This window comes from Diceros bicornis, chromosome 5 (genome assembly GCF_020826845.1).
Source record: "Diceros bicornis minor isolate mBicDic1 chromosome 5, mDicBic1.mat.cur, whole genome shotgun sequence".
NCBI lineage: Eukaryota > Metazoa > Chordata > Mammalia > Perissodactyla > Rhinocerotidae > Diceros > Diceros bicornis.
In genome coordinates this window covers 2,359,636-2,382,251 of record NC_080744.1, presented here as the reverse complement: position 1 = coordinate 2,382,251, position 22,616 = coordinate 2,359,636, and the positions used below count along the sequence as shown (strand labels likewise).

Sequence of the window (22,616 nt, the reverse complement as noted above, 5' to 3'; positions counted from 1 at the left end):
TTCCCAAGAGCATTGTAACCTGATTGTCATTTCAGGGGAGGAAAACTATCCTCTACCCACTCTGGGTCCTCTCTGACTGGGGTACAAATTAAATTGACACAAGACTGAAGAGCAGGAGAAAATCAAACAAAGCTTTATAACATGTATACATGGGAGAGACCCAGGAAAAACTGGGTAACTTGACAAAATGGCGGAGATTCTCATCTTAAATACTATCTTCAGGTGAAGACAAAAGAGGATTGGGGGTGGGGGTAGTCAGCTATGGGAGATTACCAGAAAAGCACAGTAAACAAGAGTAAGGTTAATATGCAGATTTAAGTCCTTGTCTTCCACACTGATAAGAGTTTCTAGAGATAAGGTCATCCCCCCTTCTTCCTGGTACAGAGAGGGAGATACCTTTACAAATGGAGATTTTCCTTACAAATGTAAATGTCTCTTACAAAGGATAACTTCTACTTTTACTCAGTTTTCAGAGCTTTGATAAGAATGGGCTTAGCAAGGGCCCTCCCAGTCTATCCATACGCAGAGTTATCCAAGATGATATCTTAAATTCTTTTAGGCAATTAGTGGGGGAAGGGAGGTCAAAGTGTCTCTCTGCGTCTTCTGAGCCTTCATTGTCTTCAGTTTGAAATAATCTGCATACCAGAGTGGCACATCTTGGGGCGGCCTGCCCTGAACCCCATCATCATCATAGAAAGAACTCTGACTCCATTTCCCACCAAGATACTGAATTCACACAGAAGGACTACTGGCTCCCAGATCAACTCTGGAGGAACTACAAAGGAAAAACATCAAAACACAGATAATATTTTGAGAAACACTTGGGGAGATGGAGGGATGCTTTGAACTAGGGGTGGGGAGGTGGCAGAGACAGCTCCTCCGAGGTGTGACGTAGCCTATCCAGCTATAGGGAGAACAAATAGCGAGAGCTGTTGGAGTTCACAGGAGGGGAAAGCACTCCTCTACTCTCCTAGGGTCAGTGTGGGGCCTGCAAATCAAACTGATAAAAGGGGTAATAACAGATTTTGTTACATACATACACCCAGGAGTTCACAAAGAAAAATGTGGCTCAAGGAGGTGGACAAAATTGGGTGGCTTATGTACCATCTCCAGCTAGACAGAGGAAAAGGCATTTTTCAGTTTGGGGGGAGGCGGGGGGTCAATTATAGGAAGGTGACCAGGAAATGTATGTTAAACAAGGGTTTTTTAGCAAGGTCTGTTATGCAGATTGAAGTCAGTGCCTTCTCCACTGATGAGAGTTGTTAAGAGTTTTTCTCCTCCTTCCTGGTATGGGAAAGGGAGACACCTTTACAAACAGAAATTTCCTTTATAAATGTAAATTTCCCTTATAAAAGGGAGACTTACGCTCTCTTTTCAGAGCTTCTCCTGTGTCTGCTTTTTCTCAAGGTACGCAGCTCAAAATGATCCTTATGCCAAAGAGGCACACTCTGGTCCCTTTTGAGTTTCATTCTTACTTCTCCCTCCCCACTGCCTTGGGACATTCCATGCCCGCCTCTGTGGAGTCAGGATTAACTCAGACTGGGATGCAGTATCAGAACTAGAATCAGGTGCATAGAAGTCCTACGTGGGTGAGGAGCTGAGAAAAATGAGTGGAGCCCCACCAGCCTTGGTGAGTCTGTGCATGTGTGTATGTCACAGTACACTGTAATATGGTGGAGGAGTAACCTCTCAACTCTCACACGAAGGATAAAGGACAAGAGCATCACACATAACTACAGCTGCCATAACTTGTTAATGAACATACAGTATAAAAAGAGGTAATTGTGATACCAAAAACATAAAAGGGGGGATTAAAAGGGTAGAGTTTTTGTATGGGACCACAGCTAAGTTGTTATCAGCATAAAATAGACTATTATATCTATAAGATGTTTTATGTAAGCCTCATGGTAACCACAAAGCAAAAGCTTACAGTAGATTCACAGAAGATAAAGAGAAGGGAATTAAAGAATACCACTATAGGGGCCAGCTCTGTGCCTTAGCGGTTAAGTGCACGTGCTCCACTACTGGCGGCCCGGGTTCGGATCCCAGGCGTGCACCAACGCACCGCTTCTCTGGCTATGCTGAGGCCGCATCCCACATACAGCAACTAGAAGGATGTGCAACTATGACATACAACTATATACTGGGGCTTTGGGGAAAAAAATGAGGAGGATTGGCAATAGATGTTAGCTCAGAGCCAGTCTTCCTCAGCAAAAAGAGGAGGATTAGCATGGATGTTAGCTCAAGGCTGATCTTCCTCAAAAAATAAAATAAAATAAAGAATATCACTATAGACAATCATCAATTCACAAAGGAAGATGGCAAGAGAGGATGAAACAAGGGAACCACAAGACAGCCAGAAAACAATTAAGATGGCATTAGTAAGTTTCTACTTATCAATAATTATACTAAATGTAAAAGAATTAAATTCTCCAATCAAAAAGACACAGGGTGGCTGAATGGATTAAAAAAACAAGACCCAACTATATGTTGCCTACCAGAGACTCACTTCAGCTTTAAGGACACACTTAGGCTCAAAGTGAAGGGATGGAAAAAGATATTCCATGCAAGTGGAAACCAAAAGAGAGCAAGGGTAGCTATACTTATATCAGACAAAGTTGACTTTAAGCCAAAAATGGTGACAAGAGACAAAAAAGCTTTGGAATTTGTAGAGTTCTGTCAGCCCCCAAGTTCCTAGAGGAACCCTCCCTTGGGACCATGAATATGAACCGGCTCTCTCTCTGCAGTTCTTCTTGTCCTCCTAGGCACCCTGGTGGTCAGCACTGTTGGAGGAGGTCATTGAGAAGACGTGACCACTCGTTGACCCGCAAGCTAGACTTGGTGTGAACCAACAGGCCCCCAGTAGAATGAAATCAGTACCCCCTCCCAAGTCCCAGTGCCTGCCTTCTGCCTAGAGCCTCCCTTCCAGGACCCTACAGGGCCCTGAGAACCAGGTTCATCCTTAACACCAGCTCCAGGTAGTGTGATACCTTTGCGTTTGGCATCTGCAGAGGGAAGGAGAACCACTTCCTAGAGAAATGAGCCAAGATCTGTGGTGGGAAAGAACCACGACCGAAGGCCTAGGAGATCCTGGCACTGTGCTCTCCTGAGATGCTGAAACCCGAGGAGGCCTCACAGAGGGCTGAACTGTGGCTGCCTTTTGAAAGAGTTCAGCCTCCTCCTCTGTTCTCTTCTCAACCCCACCCTCCTCAGCCAAACCCTGCTCTGTCCTTCTCCCCATGTGTCTATTTGTTTTAGCTCTGTCTTATCTAGTAGACTCTAAGCATCATGAGAGCAAGAACTGTGTGCCTAAGCTTTCCTCATCACTTTATCCCTAGCACTTAGCACAGTTCTGGCATAAAGGAGACAGTCCATAAATATTTGTGGAATAAATGAGTGAATGCATGAGCACATCTTCCCTTCACTGGATTAACTACAGGACTAGAGGTTTGAAGCCGGGACTCTCTAACCCTAACACTCATCCTCACTGCATCCTCCACCCCACCATCACTGGGTCCTTTGGGAGTGGCGGCAGTGGAATTTCTGGCATCTAGTTCTGAGCATCAGTGGCAGCAGAAGTATTCTCGCTAAAGAAGCCCCCTCCCCTACAGTGATGTAAGACATTTTCCTATCTGTAGATTCAGATTCTCTGGCCTTATATTTATTTTTTTTATTTTTTTATTTTTTTATAATTTTATTTATTTATTTTTCCCCCAAAGCCCCAGTAGATAGTTGTATGTCATAGCTGCACATTCTTCTAGTTGCTGTATGTTGGACGTGGCCTCAGCATGGCCAGAGAAGCAGTGCGTCAGTGCGCGCCCGGGATCCGAACCCGGGCCGCCAGTAGCGGAGCGCACGCACTTAACCACTAAGCCAGGGGGCCGGCCTTATATTTAAATAAATTCATTTTCTAATTAAAAAATGAGAGAGAGAGATACGCAAGTCATTATATAATGATAAAGGGGTCAATTTACCAAGAAGATATAACAATCTTAAATATACACGCACCCAACATCGGAGAACCAAAATATATTAAGCAAATACTAACAGATCTGAAGGGAGAAATAGACAACAATACAACAATAGTAGGGGACTTCAATACTCCACTGTCAACAATGGATAGATCATCCAGACAGAAAATCAACAAGGAAACATTGGACTTAAACCACACTTTAGACCAAATGAACCTAACAGATATATACAAAACATTCCATTCAACAGCAGGAGAATACACACGGAACATTCTCCAGGATAGATCATATGTTAGGCTGCACAACAACTCTTAATAAATTTAAGAAGATTAAATATCAAGCATGTTTTCCAACCACAATGGTGTGACATTAGAAATCAATAACAAGAGGAAAGCTGGAAAATTCACAACTATGCGGAAATTAAACAACACACTCCTGAAAACCAGTGGGTCAAAAAAGAAATCAAAAAATATCTTGAAACAAACAAAAATTAAAACATAACATACCAAAGCCTATGGGGTGCTGCAAAACCAGTTCTAAGAGGGAAGTTATTAGTGATAAACAACTACATCAAAGAAAAAGAAAAATCTCAAATAAACAACCTAACTTTATATCTCCAGGAACTAGAAAAGAAGAACAAACTAAGCCCAAAGTTAGCAGAAGGAAGAGAATAACAAAGATCAGAGTACAAATGAATGAAATAGAGACCAGAAAAACAATAGAAAGATCAACAAAACTAAGAGCTGGTCTTTTCCAAAGATAAACAAAATTGACAAATTTTTAGTTAGACCAACTAAGAAAAAAAGAGAGAAGGCTCAAATAAATAAAATTAGAAATGAAAGAGGAGATATTACAACTGATACCACAGAAATACAAAGGATCATGAGAGACTGCTATGAACAATTATATACAACAAACTGATAACCTCGAAGAAATGGATAAGTTCCTAGAAACATATAACTTATCAAGACTGAGTCATGAAGAAATAGAAAATATGAACAGACCAACAATGAGCAAAGAGATTGAAGCAGTGATCAAAAACCTCCCAACAAAGAAAAGCCCAGGACCAGATGGCTTCACAGATGATATCTAGGAAAATTTAAAGAAGAATTAATGCCAATCCTTCTCAAACTCTTCCAAAAAATTGAAGAGGAGGGAACACTTCCAAACACATTTTATGAAGCCAGCATTACTCTCATACCAAAGTCAAATAAGGACACTACAAGAAAAGAAAACTACAGGCCAATATCCCTGGTAAACTTAGATGCAAAAATCCTCAACAACATACTAGCAGACCAAATTCAACAGTACATTAAAAGGATCATGGGGGACCATGATAAAGTGGGATTTATTCCAAGGATGCAAGGATGGTTCAATATAAGCAAATCAATCACCACATTAACAAAATGTAGGATAAAAGTTATATGATCATCTCAATAGATGCAGAAAAATCATTTGACAAAATTCAACATGCTTTCATGGTAAAAATTCTCAGCAAGTTAGGTATAGAAGGAACATACCTCAAGTAAGCTTACCTCATAATAAAGGCCATATATGACAAGTCTACAGCTATCATACTCAATGGTGAAAAACTGAAAGCTTTTCTCTAGGATCAGGAACAAGACAAGTGTGTGTACTCTCCCCACTTCTATTCAATATAGTACTGGAAGTCCTAGCCAGAGCAATTAGGTAAAAAATAAATAAAAGGCATCCAAATCAGAAAGGAAGAAGTAAAATTGTCTCTGTTTGCAGGTGACAGGATATTATATATAGAAAACCCTAGACTCCACAAAAAAACTGTTAGAACTAAAAAATGAATTCAGTAAAGTTACAGGATACAAAATCAACATACAAAAATCCATTGTTTCTACACATTAAAAGTGAAATATCTGGGGGCCGGCCCCACAGCTTAGCAGTTAAGTGCGCACACTCCGCTAGTGGTGGCCCAGCTTCGGATCCCAGGTGCACACCAACGCACTGCTTGTCCAGCCATGCTAAGGCGGCATCCCACACACAGCAACTAGAGGGATGTGCAACTAAGATGTACAACTATCTACTGGGGCTTTGGGGAGAAAAGGGGAATAAAAGGAGGAGGATTGGCAATAGGTGTTAGCTCAGAGCCGGTCTTCCTCAGCAAAAAGAGGAGGATTGGCATGGATGTTAGCTCAGGGCTGATCTTCCTCACAAAAAAAAAAAAAAAATGAAATATCTGAAAAAAATTAAGAAAACAATCTCATTTACAATAGCTTTAATAAAATAAAATACTTAGGTATAAATTTAACCATGGAAGAAAAAGATTGTACACTGAAAACTATAAGACTTTGATGAAAGAAACTGAAGAAGATACAAATAAATGGAAAGATATTCCATCCATGCTCACAGATTGGAAGAATTAATATTGTTAAAATGTCAATAATATCCAAAGTGATCTATAGATTCAACGCAGTCCCTATCAGAGTTCCAAGGGCATTTTTCACAGAAATAGAACAAACAATCCTAAAATTTGTATGGAACCACAAAAGACCCCAAACAGCCAAAGCAATCTTGAAAAAGAACAAAGCTGGAGGCATCATATTCCCTGATTTCAAACTATATTACAAAGCTATAGGAATCAAAACAGTATGGTACTGGCATAAAAATAGACACATAGATCAATGGAACAGAATCAAGAGCCCAGAAATAAACTCTTGCATATACAGTCAACTAATATTTGACAAAGAGCCAAGAATACTCAATGGGGAAAGGACAGTCTCTTCAATAAATGGTGTTGGGAAAACTGGATAACACACAGAAAAATGAAATTGGACTTCTATCTTAGACTACTCACAAAAATTAACTCAAAATGAATTAAAGTCTTAAAAAAAGACTTGAAACGGTAAAATTCCCATGGGAAAACAAAGGAGGAAACTCCTTGAATTGATCTTGGCAATAATTTTTTGAATTTGACACCAAAAGCATAAGCAACAAAAGCAAACATCCATAAGTGGGACTACATCAAACTAAAAAGCTTCTGCACAGCAAAGGAAACCATCAACAAAAAGAAAAGAGAGAATGGGAGAAAATATTTGCAAACCACATATATCTGATAAGTGATTAATACCTAAAATGTATAAAGAACTCATACAACTCAATACCAAAAACACAAAAAATCCAATTAAAAAATGGGCAGAAGAACTGAATCGACATTTTTCCAAAGAAGACATACAAATGGCCAACAGGTACATGAAAAGATGCTCAACATCACTAACCATCAAGGAAATGCAAATCAAAACCACAATGAGATATCACCTCACACTTGTTAGAATGGCTATCATCAAAGACAAGATGACAAGTGTTGGCAAGGATGTGGAGAAAAAGGAACGCTTGTGCACTGTTGGTGGGGATGTAAATGGTTCAGCCACCATGGAAAACAATATGTAGATTCCTGAAAAATTAAAATAGAACTATCATATGATCCAACTATCCCACTTCTGGATATATAGCCAAAGAAAATGAAAAAAGGATATCAAAAAGATATCTGAATGCCCATGTTTTGCAGCATTATTCACAATAGTCAAAATATGGAAACAACCCAAGGGTCTGTCAACAGATGAATAAATAAACAAGATGTGGAATGGAATATTATTCAGCTATGAGAAAGAAGGAAATCTTGCCATTTGTGACAACATGGATGGACTTGCAGGGCATTATGCTAAGGAGATAAGTCAGACAGAGAAAGACAAATACTGTATGATATCACTTATATGGGGAAATTTTTTAAAAAGGAGCTTGTAGAAACAGAGAGTAGCATGACGGTTACCAGGGGCTGGAGGATAGGGGAACTGGGGAGATGTTGGTCAAAGGGTACAAACCTCCAGTTAGGAGATGAATAAGACTGGGGATCTAATGCACAGCCTTGTAATTATAGTCAACAATACAGTATTATATACTTGAAAGTTGCTAAGAGACTAGATCTTAAACGTTCTCACCACAAAATGAAATGATAATTATGTGAAGTGCTGGCGGTGTTAGCTGACACTATGGTGGTACACACATTGCAATACATAAATGTATCAACCAACACACTGTACACCTCAAACTTACACAGTATTATGTCAATTTTATCTCAATTTTTTCTTTTTTTTTTTCTGCTGAGGAAGATTCACCCTGAGCTAACATCTGTTGCCAGTCTTCCTCTATTTTGTATGTGAGCTGCCGCCACAGCAATGGGCACTGATAGGCAATTGGTGTAGGTCCATGCACTGGAACCAAACCTGGGCTGCCAAAGCAGAGCACACTGATCTTAACCACTAGGCCACCATGGCTGGCCCTATCTCGACTTTTTTAAAAAAGAAGTTTAGAATGAATTAGAAGGATAAATGTCAACAAAAGGTAATACATGACAAACACACACACAGTATTCTTGTCAATAGTTCTCTCCAGGGGCCAGCCCGGTGGCGCAAGCGGTTAAGTGCGTGCACTCTGCTGCGGTGGTCCGGGGTTCGCCGGTTTGGATCCTGGGCGTGCACCGACGCACTGCTTGACGAGCCATGCTGTGGCGGCGTCCCAAATAAAGTGGAGGAAGATGGGCACAGATGTTAGCCCAGGGCCAGTCTTCCTCTGGAAAAAAAGAGGAGGATTGGCAGATGTTAGCTCAGGGCTGATCTCCTCACAAAAAAAAAAAAAAAAAAAAAATAGTTCTCTCCATAAATCATGTTTTCAGCTCTGACCCCTTGACAGTTTGGTTTCTTTCACGTTTGTTTTCCCTCAGGGTGCTGTCCTGAGACTGAGCGGTCCACCGTCCCGGTGTCTTAGTCTAAGGAGCGCTGCATGCCTCTATTTGCAGCCTCCTCCTGGATCAGGAGCCTGCATGGCGCAGGGACCACTGGACCAGGACAGCAGCAATGAAAGTGGAACACTGCTCTCCAGAAAAAGCGTGGCCCCTTCGGACGCCCAAGGCCCTCACTCTGGAGCGCTCTGAGGTTGTGCCCCCTGGAACTGTAGTGCCCAGAGGGCCGATGCACTCTTCAGGCGCCTGCAGCCGTGGTCAGTCCAACTCTGGGTGACTATTTGACAGAGCAACAAAAGTGGGACGCATGCTCCCAGTGTGTCCAGCCTCCTCTCGCGCCCTCAGACGCCTGGAGGATGAGTCTCGCATCGAGGCCCTGCACCATCCACAGTCAACTGTGTGTGCATCTGTACACATTAACTCATTTGATACATGCAACACTTCAGTGAGCCAGATACAATCATTATGCTTATTTTATACATGAGGTTATTGTCTTCTAGAACGACCCACGTTTCACTGACATTGTATTATGAAAACAACTATCCAATTTAGTGTATTTAAATGAAGGAGTGGGAATTTTTCACTAGAAGAGTAAGGATTATTTTGGGTGATTAGATAACAGTGTAAACCAGCTATTCTCCATGTAAATATAGGTCAAAGAAAGAGAAGTTGAGGGCCGGCCCCGTGGCTTAGCGGTTAAGTGCACGCGCTCCGCTACTGGCAGCCCGAGTTCAGATCCTGGGCGTGCACCGACACACCGCTTCTCCGGCCATGCTGAGGCCGCGTCCCACATACAGCAACTAGAAGGATGTGCAACTATGACGTACAACTATCTACTGGGGCTTTGGGAAAGAAAAAAAAAAAAAAGGAGGATTGGCAATAGATGTTAGCTCAGAGCCGGTCTTCCTCAGCAAAAAGAGGAGGATTAGCACGGACGTTAGCTCAGGGCTGATCTCCCTCATAAAAAAAAAAAAGAAAGAAAGAGAAATTGAACCTCTAATACCAAGCAAGGAGAGATTTTGAGGAATATTCTTGCCTCAAGGTTGCCACAGCTGGAGTAGATGCGATCTATCCTACTTTACAGGCTCTCACAAAATGAGCCTCAGGAATTGTACCTCCTGACTCCTCTGTCTCCACCTCTCTCCATCTCCCTCTCTCCCCCTCATCTCCTGGGAGGGTTTAGCTTCAGTCATGCCCAAAAGCAGAGGAATCATATTACCGTCTAACTCCAGGCAGGCCCGAGGACTCTGCTCTTGGCTCAGGCATCCACATGGAGCAGTGAGGCTAGGTGAGGCCTCAAAACCTAGCGCCAGAGGCTCTGCTTTCCACTCACGGACCAGTTTCTCTCAAGAAATTTTACAGACGTTGTCTCCTTTCCCCACACAGCACTGCGCTGAGAGGTAGGAAGTCAACATTATCCTGCAGGGCGCCTGAGGACTCCCCAGGTGCGCTAGTGTCTGAAGCAAGGGCAGCCTCGTCATGGGCTGCGCCCTTTAACGTGCAGGGTCTGTGCCAGAACTGAATGTCAGAACTTCAGTTGGTGTCAGAATACTTTCAAATTATTACTTTTACAAGCTTTTTTTTCGCTGTTTAATTGGCATATTTTTCTGTGAAAATTGAATATCTTGTGGTGCAATGGAACACATCATCATTTTTTCCCAATAAAATTAACGGAATTTTTTTCATTTAACAGCTTTTAACTTAGTGGCAGGGTTTCAGGAACAAATTAAAGTCATTAACAAGGGAAAAGTTTATTTAGAAAACCTACAACGAAAGACCCCAACGAGGAGCAGTCATCGCCTTGATTTGCTCCCTTGGTAATAAAGAAGCTAGAATACTCAGAAATCAGATAATGAAGACTCCTAAACACAGAGAAAACTTTAAAGGAAATTGTGCTTACGGAGATTACCTGCCCACAAAGTTCCCAATATGAACTCATGTTCACAAACCCTATCCTGCTGTGACTGACTGAATACCTCATCCGTGCTGGATGTCCACACGTCATCTTCACGAATGGTAACAAGGGTTCACCAGCATCAGAGGAAGACAGAGGCACAAGTGCCACCATCAAGTGGGATCTGTGGGTATTGAAGAGAGAACGCCAGGGAAACCAGACTCAGTCTGCGAAATTCAGCCAACCAGATTGCCAAGAACCAGGCTCCATTTCTTCTGATTTTGTGCTTTTCTTGAATTATCTGTGCTGCCGTGAATGTTTATCCCTCCGTCAACCAGCCCTTTAATACGCAGTCTTTTTATTATTTAGGAAATAGAACAAAACCTCCGTTAGCATTAATATAATGAGGCATTATTCTTTATGGGCCACTGTTTGTTGTTTTAGTAACCTACACATCTTTCGTCCCCTGGGTAAAGGCTTACTGATTTTTCTAGCACCTGCGGTTGATGCTGGGTGTTTGGTGATGGTGGCTCAGCTCGTCCACACGGGGAGCTGCTTCCACAGTCAGCACTATTATTACCAGGTTGTATAATGTGCATGAGGCCCCCGGTACTTACACTCTTACAACTTTACGAATAAAGCTGTTCCTTCCTTTCACTGCTGCGACACCTGAAACCATACACACATCTGCAATGATCCTATACAGCAAGAAGCCACACAGCCAGCTCCTGCAAGTGGACCTGTCCTAAAATGTGTTCAGAGAGGCCGGTGGGATCCTGCACTACTGGTCCCGGAACCACTGTAATAAACAGGCAGAAAGAAGGCATGACTTTTCTCTTAACAGCAGCCTCTCCCTCCCCACCTCTCCAGATACTTCTCCACTCTCCTCCCTTCCTTCCAGACCTCAGCAACCCTCCTCACAGTCTCTGTCATTGGAAATTCACTCCCTTTCTTACTCGTTACTGCTGTTACATTAATATTTTAAGGTTGTCTGAATTAATAAAGGTTTTACAATGAAACAGCTGAGTGGCAGCCTGCTGGGCTGACCAAGTGAGCTGACCAAAGAATCAAAAGCAGTGGTCAGGAGGAGTCACCCACAGAGAAATGGGAGGCCTTGAAGACAGGAGTCCAGGAAAGCGACCATGGTATACATCCAAAGGTGAGAGGAATGTTGGTCATTTTGGCCCAGAGCACAGCTTCCTGAAATGTGTCCTTCCGACTCTTGGGATGGGGCCCACTTGAAGTCCACACCCCAAGAGCAGTGGTTCTCAAATTATACAGGCAGGCAGAGATCCTATTCTAAGCAAACAGAAACGTGTCCAGGGGATAAGAGGACTAATAGGAACAATGAGAGGGTGGGGTGACAAGGGAATGGAGGGCATTGTGGTTCTACGGGCCTTCGAGACACGTCAGAATCCAGCATTCGTTTATAGGAGTCAGAAGGTCCAGTGTGCAATCAGCTCAAGGAAGTGGGCACGACTGACTTACGTAATGGACTGAATTTAACAAAAAGATTTTCAGCAAACAAAGAAAGCCAGTCCTGGCTTCTTTAAATTATTTTCTAATTAACCAAATGACTTCAAGTTGAGACATTAAATAATTAGCCCATCTGGATTAAGCTTGTCACTTCCAATCTCAATTCTTTTAAGGCCCCGAAAGACAGGACACCTGGAACTAGTCAGATCCCAATCTAGTCTAATTTTTAGCTCTCATATAGTTTTGATGCCTACACACACACACACTCAGTGATATCAACAAACAGCCTTTCATTTTCTAGATTAATCCTTGAGAAACATCTGGTGGCTCAGCCTTCTCTTCCTGTTTCCTTTTTTCGACTTTTGTGGATATCGCCGAAATTCAAACACCCTGTTACACCCTCCTTGATCATACCACTTGAAGAGCTTTGCCCTGCCTACGCAGAAGCCCAAATCTCTAAGGCACAAACAAGAAATACGTCCTAGGCAGAGGTTATGCAGAGCTGGCTGCTTTAAAACTGTTGGGGGCATTAGCCACATAGACAATTGTCCAAGGCCAGGGTCTCTGGTCTTTCTGTAATGGTAAAAGATGGCCCATAAAGAGAGACCCAAATTAAAGTCATTACCAAATCCAACAGGTTTTTACTGCATGCCTGCGCTGTGAAGCATGCTGTGTGAGGCACCGTCAGGATCTAGATGGAGTGGAATTAATTCAGACAACACCAAAGGTGGCTCTAAATCATGTCCTACAAGGAATAGTTGAATAATCCAGAATGGTTAGCCTGAAATCAGAAGCTTCTGAGAGAACCATGAGCTCTCATGCCTAAACATTTAACCTTTTTTCTTGCAGAAAATAGATTAGACTTGTTTTGTACAGGACCACACGGAATTAGTATCAATGGGTGATCAGTGGAAGGAAATCGTAGACACTAAGAAAGAACTCGCTATCAGAGCAATCTAAAAACAGAATGAGCTGCTTGGGGAGAGGCCAGTTAGCAGTACTGGTACCTGCCGCACTATATACCAGTCACGGGGTACCCCACCTCTACAGAAATCTTACCCTGACTGCTCCAAGGCAATCATCTCTAATTCTAATTCATCTCTAATTCTACCACCAAAGGCGATCACTGCCCACATACTGGCATGTTGCCTTCTGGGATTTCTTGTGCATTTTTTTAACACAGTGAAATTACAATTTTCCACCTTTTATTGAAAATTATTTCTCCAGGATATTTTGTAGATTACCGGTATTTACCAAAGCGTTCCCTAACTGTTGGATATTTACAGCTCAGCGATAAGAGCAGGAGCTCTGGTTTGAGTCTCGCTTCCTGACCTGGCCATCTTGGGAGTTACTTCTCCTTTGTGCCTCAGTTGCCTCACTTGGAAAATGAGGATTACACCTCACAGAGTTGTTGTGTTAGTTAATTCAAGTAAAGCACTAACAACAGTGCCTGCCACATACCATGCACTCAAAAGTCTTACCAATTATAGGTAAAAGCCTAGAAATCTGTGGAGAAAAATTGTGAGACTTCAAAATGGACCAAAAAATTACTGGGTGTCTTTCATGTGTCAAATCAAAATAACCAATAACCATTCTATAGATAAGAGAGGTAAGGTGAGTTTTACTTGAGCATGGTTTTCAGTACAGCTTTATACCTTTTCAGAACAAAGAACATGCCCAGGATACATATTCATCAAAGTTTCAAAGAGGTATTCAGTTGCAAATTAGGTCAACCTACCTTCAGGAGTGCTAGTACAGGTGGGCATTACCGATACTGGTGGGCATAAGAGGGGAGGTATACATTCTTATCTTAAAAGAGCCCATCCTTTTACTTTGAGATGTTTAATGCATTCTTTAATGGTTAAAGCAGATGTACAATGTTTGATATGCCATAAGTCAGGCTTCCTTAGTTCAAGCCAGAATGGCTACCTCATACCTCAATATGTGAAAATCTTGTCACGTAGAAATTAAAGCTTTGTCTAGCACAATCTTGGGGTGAGGGACTCAACGTCTGAGCCGCAGCACAACTCTGAAAATTGTACATAAATGGTACTTGTCCACAGACAAGTATCAAATTCTGTCTGGTGGGTAACTGACTTCACTCTCTGCGGAAAAAGCCCGTTTTACAGTTGTCAATTCATCTCAACATCCTGGATTCATCTATTAAGTGTGATGCTTTGCATTCTCCTTTGAACAGGATGAAACATCTTACTGGTTTCTTTAACGAGTTAAATAAAACCCTTGACAGGTCCTGTGACCGATCTCACTCAACCCTAATTTTATAAATCAAGGGACCCAAGCTAAGAATATATCCTTTATGCTCCAATGGTTGCTTGGACCTCTCTTGTAGGATCTATCATATTTTGCCATCAACACCGTTGAGCTTTTACTGGGTAATTTAATTCAACCCAGCAATCGAGGACCTACTATTAATACACAAGGCATCCTGCTATGTGCTGTGGTAAATACCAAAATAACCGTTCCTGCCTTCATGTAATAGACCTTTGGGGACCAGAGGTGCAGGCGTTCAACCTTACAGCAAGTGTGTCGTGGGTATTGAGAGCATTAGCATTGATGTCAGACAGACTCCAGCTCCAGTACAGTTCTGAGCCCTTTCTAACCTGGGGAGACTTGGGGGAAATTATTTAATCTTTAAACCTCAGTCTTCTCAGCTAGGTAATGAGGATAATATCTATAGAAGAGTATTCTGAGACTTCAAAAAGATAATGCACATAAGGCACTTTACATAACATCTGGCACATACATTTTAAAACAGAATCTTTAGCACTAAGTCCTTCAACCCCTAATGGAGAAGCCATACCACCTACCCACACCAGCCCTCGCACCTGCTACCACTACTACACAGGGCCAGGACTGGCTGGGGAGTGTTTCCTCAGGCAATGCACAACTCTTACACAAGCATTTACACAAGGCCATCCCACTAGACCAGAGCCCAGCTCATCAACTCTCATAACCAAATCAAACACGTCTCATCTCCTCACCTACCTAAATCACTAGATGTGTAAGCCTCTTTTTCCTCTACCTCACAAACCCGTACATTTGCTCAGTTGACACAGGTTCTCACCCAACCTCACCAGCTCCACTCCAGACACCTTCCTATGTCCTCAGCCTCTTCTTTCCACCTTACCCTGTTTGAAACCTGGTTCTTCCCTCAAGACACTTGCACAGCAACTGCAGTTTATCATCACATACTCCTGGGACTCAGGGTTAGGAGCAGGAAGATTTACCAAGAAGCTCATGAAACAAGCTTCAGTGTCCCTAACTTCTGAGTTCCTTCTAAGACCCTAGGAAGTACACGAAGTGTTCAGCCACGTTTTTGAAAAACTTGCAGATAATTTAACCACAACCAGTTAAGAGGCTTTTTCCACTCCAGCTTCCCACCACTTTCCCTCCTGTTGGATGACACTGTACCCACCACTGTTCCCAACTACCTCAACCAATCCCTTCTATCCTCATCCCAGCCAACATCACTTCCTAACCTGTTCTGACAGACTTGTTCCCTGGCTTCCACCCTCGCCCCACTAAAATCCATTCTGCTCACAAGACCCAGTGAACCTTTAGTCACTGCTCCCTTCCACATACAAGTATTTGATAAGTTTACAAGCTTTATCTGTGAATTTTCCCAAAAGCTTGGACTGCCACCTCTGGGCAAGTGCCCAGAGCAGGTTTTAGTGATAACCTTCTTTCTCAACGTCATTTTCAACAGTCTTACTTCCACTGCCCCAGCTCCCTGTAGTGAGTCAATTACTCATAAGACAGTCTGTCTCAGGTTATATGCTGGATGCTCCTACACAGAGCAGGCATTTTACATAACAAAAAATGCTTTTTTACAGTGTAAGAACAAAACCGTCATTTATCAGAGTTCAGCATGAATACTCTGACATAAGTGAGAAAAAATAAGCCACACATTTGAAGATAAATTCATTGAGAAAGTAACAGCAAGTTTTAAAGAAGAGATTTCTATAATCAACTGAATATTCCATTCACATTACAACACTCATAATTGAAGTATTTTTTTTATTTTATGTACAAACAACTAGCATTGTTTCTGCTGTGGGTAGATGTCTTGGATGACCCATTCAAGGAAAGTCACTCAGTCCAACTGAAAAGAAAAAAAAAAAGATAGAAAATTAATTCAAAATGCTTTCAATATCCATTTTATTCTCACAAAACTGGTTTATTATAGAAGAATCAGGTGTAAACTGGAAATGTGACCCACCCACACTAGCTATCAAGAGCTAAATAGCTTAAATATTTACCGAATGCCTAACTACAAGCTGCTCCACACACCACAACAATTATATTTTAGCCCATGAACTTTGGTATTCTCACTTCTCCCACAGAATTTCCCACTAGAAAAACACTACTACATAAAATGATCTTTACCAACAGCTCAACATGGTTATTAAGCAAGCAATTACACAGCTAATATTTTGGTACTAAGTGTGCTGGACACTACTCTAGAAATCATTGATAAATTAACTCACTTAAGCTTAACCTCAGAAACTGGGGGCACAAAGCTGCCTAGTGGGCCAAGTCCCTTCTCTCCTCTGTGATATACCACCTACCAAGAAGCTACTGAACTTCCACATCGTAACATCACGCACACTCGTTAAGTCCTCAGTCAAAGATGAAAGTCTAAGCTTAAGATACTTTTTCTCTGCCACAGAGATCTCACATTAACAATTTTTATCCACTATAATACATCAAAGATTTATTTTTTAACAAGTAGTTCTACTCAATGTAATTATGAACTATAAGGGCAATGACTGTATCTCAAAGAGCCATTAAAGCAGTAAAAATTCGTTTTCACCTTAAAAAAAATTCTAGCATTTAAGTGATTTTTAAGAGCCAAGAAAGCTTCGTATACACTATCTAGCTAATTTTTGCAACCCCCCTGGCGTGTTTTCACAGGCAGCTGAGCTTCAAGCGACCTGACCCAAGTCAGAGGACTACGAAACGGCAGACCTCGGGCTGCATCCTGCCAAGGTCTATCCGGCCCCAGACCTCAAGCTCATTCCAGTACACCCCAGTACATCCAGCCACCCAACATTCCAGGGCGGTGGGCAACACACGTTCTTTGCTGAAAACGTCTAGATACGCTTGAAGACACCTAACACTTGAGCGTTTTTACCCAACATGTACACGGCACCTGGAACGGGCAGAGGCGAGCACGAAGGCGTCGGAAGCACTGCTCCCAGGCCCCCCGTTAGCCCGACGGCGCGCACCGAGCCGGGGCCCGCACCGCCCCCCGCCCCCGGGCCCGCACCTTCACGAAGCCGATGTCCTTGGCGTACTGGCGGAAGCACTGGCGGCACATGTTGAGGCCGTATTTCCGGATCAGGCCGTGCCGGTTCGAGCAGACGCGGCTGTGAGGGGAGACGGCGTTACCGCGCGCCGCACGAGCCACAGGATCCGCGCCCGGGGCCGCCGCCCGCCCCGCCGCCCGCGGACCCCACAGAGGCCTGCGATGGCGGCAGGCACCGCGCCACCGCGCCCCGCGCCGCCCGGGCTCCTCTGCGCAGATTTCAAGCAGCGTCGCGCCCCAGAGCAGCCCTCACCACAACCACATTCCGTTCCTCACCAAGAACGAGAACCCTGGCCGAATTTCCTCGGATGGCTCCAGTAGAGCTGCTGATGACCCATCTTGCTTTCTCGGAGGCAACCAGGCGAAAGGAAGAGGCTGGCGCCCGCATGCGCTCTTCACATTTTGGGAACACTTTACCCAGAATGCAGTGCTGACAAGTGACGCGTGCGCACAGTGGCTACGCTGGTTCGCGCGAGTGACCCGAGCGAAGTCTTGGAAACGCTCCAGGCCGGCGCCGCTGATGACGTCAGCGCGCCTCGGCCTCTAGACCGCCCCGCGCTGGGCGCGCCTCTCCCCGCGACAGCCCCGCCCTCGCCCCGCCCTGATGACGCCATCGAGCCTCCGCCTCCAGACCGCCCCGCGCTGGGCGTGCCTCTGCCCGCGACAGCCCCGCCCCGCCGCCCCGCCCCCGGTGACGTCAAGCGCCGCAGCCTCTAGAGCGGCCGTGCGCCGCCCCCCGAGCGCCGGGCGCGGTGGCGCGCGCCTGTAGTCCCAGCTACTCGGGAGGCTGAGGCAGGAGGATCGCTTGAGCCCAGGAGTTCTGGGCTGCCGTGCGCTATGCCGATCGGGTGTCCGCACTAAGTTCGGCATCAATATGGTGACCTCCCGGGAGCGGGGGACCACCAGGTTGCCTAAGGAGGGGTGAACCGGCCCAGGTCGGAAACGGAGCAGGTCAAAACTCCCGTGCTGATCAGTAGTGGGATCGCGCCTGTGAATAGCCACTGCACTCCAGCCTGGGCAACATAGCGAGACCCCGTCTCTTTTGGACCCTCAGGAAGGAAACAAAGGATCTTCTGATCCTATCATTTTTTCGTCGCCTCAGTGTTTTACGTTCTTTTAATTAAAATTTTACATTTGAGAAAAGGATTTTGCCTAAACTCAGCACTGACACCTACCGGGATAAAGTTACAAAATAACAAAAATCAGCTGTAATAACTACGAGTCAACGGTAGGAGTTTCTGTTTCCTCAAACAGAATACGTTTTCAAACTTGTTTTTTTCTTTTATTGACACACTCCTAGAAATACACCCACACCACTCCAGAAAAATGATGCGAGGCTTAGTGTGTTTGATATTTAAATGTAGTTGGTGGAGTTTAAAGTGAGGAAAGAGGCAATGTGCAATGTATGTTGCTTGACCAGATGATTTGGTGACGAAACAACTAGTGAAAACCAAATGCCATCTGATCATCTGCTGAAAGATGTCTAAAGTCCACGTGGTCGTTTATAATGCCTGTAGATAAACCTAGAACATACATGGATCTGAAATCAAAGCTTTACCTATGAAATGTACCACAAGGTGCAATGATCCAGGAAACTTTTACATGTGAACTCTCACATCAGAACTGAAATACAACACTTCTGCATGTACGGTACTTCAGGATTCTAGTGGGGTGCCCCTGCCAATCATTAAATTAGGGACTTTGTTACATGATGAAGGAAGGGGGCAGGTCAGAGATTAAAAGACCAGATATGACTAGATTTTTGCCTTTAAAGCTTGCAAGCACGGTGAGGAAAACCGGCTTATCTCAAAGTAGCCCTTCCCTCCAGTTTCAACTTTTTCGGCTTTTCAATGACACGTATGCAACTAAGTAAGCAGAACATTCTGTGTTCAGTGATGGATGGGCTCATGGAGTTCAAGGGGAGCAAACAGAAAAATTAATTCCAGGGGGCTGGCCCTGTGGCTTAGCAGTTAAGTGTGCGCACTCTGCTCCTGGCAGCCGGGGTTCGGATCCCAGCGCCCCAAGACGCACTGCTTGTCAGGCCATGCTGAGGCCATCCCACATACAGCAACTAGAAGGATGTGCAACTATGACGTACAACTATCTACTGGAGCTTTGGGGAGAAAAAGAGGGGGGGAGTAAAAAAAAAAAAGAAATTAATTCCAGCTTGAGGTACATTTAAGGGGCCTTTGAGGTAAACTTTATAAAGAGTGGGCTTTCTACAGGAGAGGGATGCCTAGTGAGAGGAAGAATTTGAGCCAAACATTGGAATTGGAAAAGGTTTGGGGAAGGTGAACAGCCTTGTGTAACTGTTATGGAACCAAGTGGGCTCGCCTCCTGGTGAGTTAAATAAGACTCTACACCAGTGGAAGTTGTCTCACAAAGTAAAGTGTATTTGCAGCAAATAGGAGGCCATTAGGAATCATTTCCAAAGTCATGGCATCCTGGAACAAAGGGAAGCAGGAACTTTTATTTTGCTTGGGGAATGAATATTCAAAAGGAAGAGGCAGGAATTTGCTTGCACAGGCTCAGTTGGAGAACATGCTTCCACGTAATAAGGCCTAAGCTCCTCCTGGAGAGATCTTTGTGTTAAAAATAAGGCAAAGGTCGTGTGCATAGCTCTTGTGGTGAGGCTTGTCAGTTTCAGGATGGTTGGTGGTTACATCTCCTTAACATACAAAAGGAAAAGAAACAACTTGGACAGTTAATGGCTTCCAAACCCACCTTTGAGTTTGTGAAGGCACCTAGTTTGGTGACATAGCTAAAGTGGAGGATGCACAAAAAGCCCAGTGATAGATAAAACTGAAAAGGTATTTTATTTAAAGCCTGACTGTGGAGGGTCCAATGTCAACCTTCTACAGTTTTCCTGGAAATTATATCAGTCACTGATGTGCAGTTTCCAAAATCCATGTGCCTCGCAAAAGCTAGTCTAACATTTGCCCACCTATAGCCTTCTCAGGCCTTTCCTAGTTGGTCTCCATAATTTTTTAAAGATGACAATGGTTCTGAGGTGAATTCCATAAATATTTTCAACACTCTTGATATATAATCCTTTGGGCCTAAAGAAGTGCACTCATTTAAAAACAAAAAGAAAAAGGACAAATAAGAAGCAATTAGTTACACTTTAACAATCTTTTAAACTATCTTGATATTCAAGTAGTTCTTAATATTTATTCTGGTCTTGAAAGTTATTCTTGATGGAGATATTACAAAACTGCAGAAGCTGTACTTCCTCTCAGTTTTAAGATAATGTTTTAATCTATCTCAACCAATGGAATTATCAATTTCTTTTTCAACAAGAATATGGCTTTAAAAGTCCATTTTAAGCTGGTATTTATAAAGACCTTTTAGTTTACTCCTGTACTCTTCTTACAGGTTCTTAGTACTCTTTTGTATTTGGCTTTTAAATACTTCTTTTAGACACATTTTCTTCTAATAGAATGCTTACTGAGTTTGGTTTCTTTTAATACAATGAAGTACAAAGAAAAAGAAAAAAATGTGCCATAATCTCCTTGCCCAGATAACCCCTGCTGATATTTTCTTATGGAGAAAACAAAATACTTATAAGACTGAAACGTTCTAACAGTACAGAGTATGGACATTATTTTTTAATTTAAGCACATTGGAATGATCGTCATGTTAAGACACTATTATTCCAAATATCTCCTATTTTCTTCCTCAACTTATTCTCACAATCATTTGTGATTGTACATCCAGAATTTTATTATTTAATGACCTATATTTTTCTTGAGTTATCTTCAATTTCAGAACCTTTAGGAATAGAATCATACTTTCTCTCTAAACTTAAAAATCTATTTTACCATCAACAAGGTCTAAGATACATGTTTTGCATGTTTGGCTATCACAGTATGTACATTTCAGCTTCATCAGCCAGTTCTTTCCAGCTGGTCAGGTTTAAGTCTTTAATGATTTAATTGACCTTTTTAAGTCCAATGTTTAATTGTGTGTGTGTGTGCACGTGTGTGTGTATATATAGCCATTTCAGCAAATATTGATATTTTAATTAACTATATATTCTAAAAAAAAAATACATACATAAAATATATTTTTTTAAGTAAGTCTTTCTCCAGCCCAGACCCCTATTTCTTCATCTCCCTATCCAGACCATCATCTTAGTTTTTGGAGGGATCCTTAAAGAAACATTCTATCTACACACTCACACACGTGTGTATGTGTGTACCTATATGTATATCTATGGACATACCTATGTATAAATGTGTCCATATACATATGCTTGTATTGATATTTATATATATTTATTACATCTCTTTCCATGTACACACACAGAAGGATACCACACCCAATGTTTTCACAGATAAATAGATCATAAAGCATCTTAGAAGGATATAAAAACTATGAAGAAATAATATAGCAAAAATAGGGAATTAAGGTGAATTGAAACATCCATAGGTGAACGTTTTTTTTTGAATACTTACATTATATCTATATTTATGTAGTATATCAATATAATAAAGTACGTCTATAAAATAAAATTCTGGAAGTGAGACTGCTAGAATGGGACACAGAATGTAAGTTTTTACATTTTTCGTAGATATTACCAATTTGCCCTCTATATAAATTGTAACAATTCAAACTCATACCCATAGAAAATATCTGTTTTCCCACAATCTCCCAAGGGTATAAATTAGCAGACTTTTTATTTGTCCTTCTGATAGCCTAAAAATGACAGGTGTTGTTTCAGTTTGAATTTCGTGAGGCAGAGCATGTTTTCCTGTGTGTGTAAGCCAGCCGTGTGGCTCCACCTGGGCACTTCTCTTTTGAGTCTACAGCCCACTTTCTTATTATTGCCAGTCTGTAGTTCATGTATTTGTAAATGCTTACATGCAAGGAAAAGAGCCCTTGTCCTTCACCCTAGTTGCAAAGAGGGTTGTACCTGGGGTTGCACCACAAACCCAGATTCTTATTTATTTAATTTGTTTGTGGTATATTCTTCCATGCAAAATGTTTAAATTTTATGTACTAAAATGTATCAATTTGTTACATTACTTCTTTTAGGTTTTGTGTCAGATTTCTAAAACTCTGTGTTTTCTTTTAGTACTTTTACATTATCAGTTTTTATTTCAAATCTTGAATCTGCCTAAAATGTATTTCCCTGTTCCCCAGGAGTGAGGGAGAAATCCAGCCTCCCTCCCTTCC

The 22,616-nt window shown here is 42.5% G+C and overlaps 1 protein-coding gene across 1 annotated transcript; it reads right to left on the bottom strand.

The window, feature by feature from the left end:
* Nucleotides 1-16,130: 16,130 nt before the first annotated feature.
* On the bottom strand, nucleotides 16,131-17,862 carry RPS29 (ribosomal protein S29). The gene is made up of 3 exons (XM_058540636.1): nucleotides 17,715-17,862; nucleotides 17,400-17,499; nucleotides 16,131-16,232 (listed from the first exon to the last, which is right to left on the bottom strand). Exons 1-3 carry the CDS (start codon nucleotides 17,774-17,776, stop codon nucleotides 16,224-16,226), a joined length of 171 nt encoding a protein of 56 aa, XP_058396619.1. The 5' UTR covers nucleotides 17,777-17,862; the 3' UTR covers nucleotides 16,131-16,223.
* Between the last annotated feature and the right edge of the window lie 4,754 nt (nucleotides 17,863-22,616).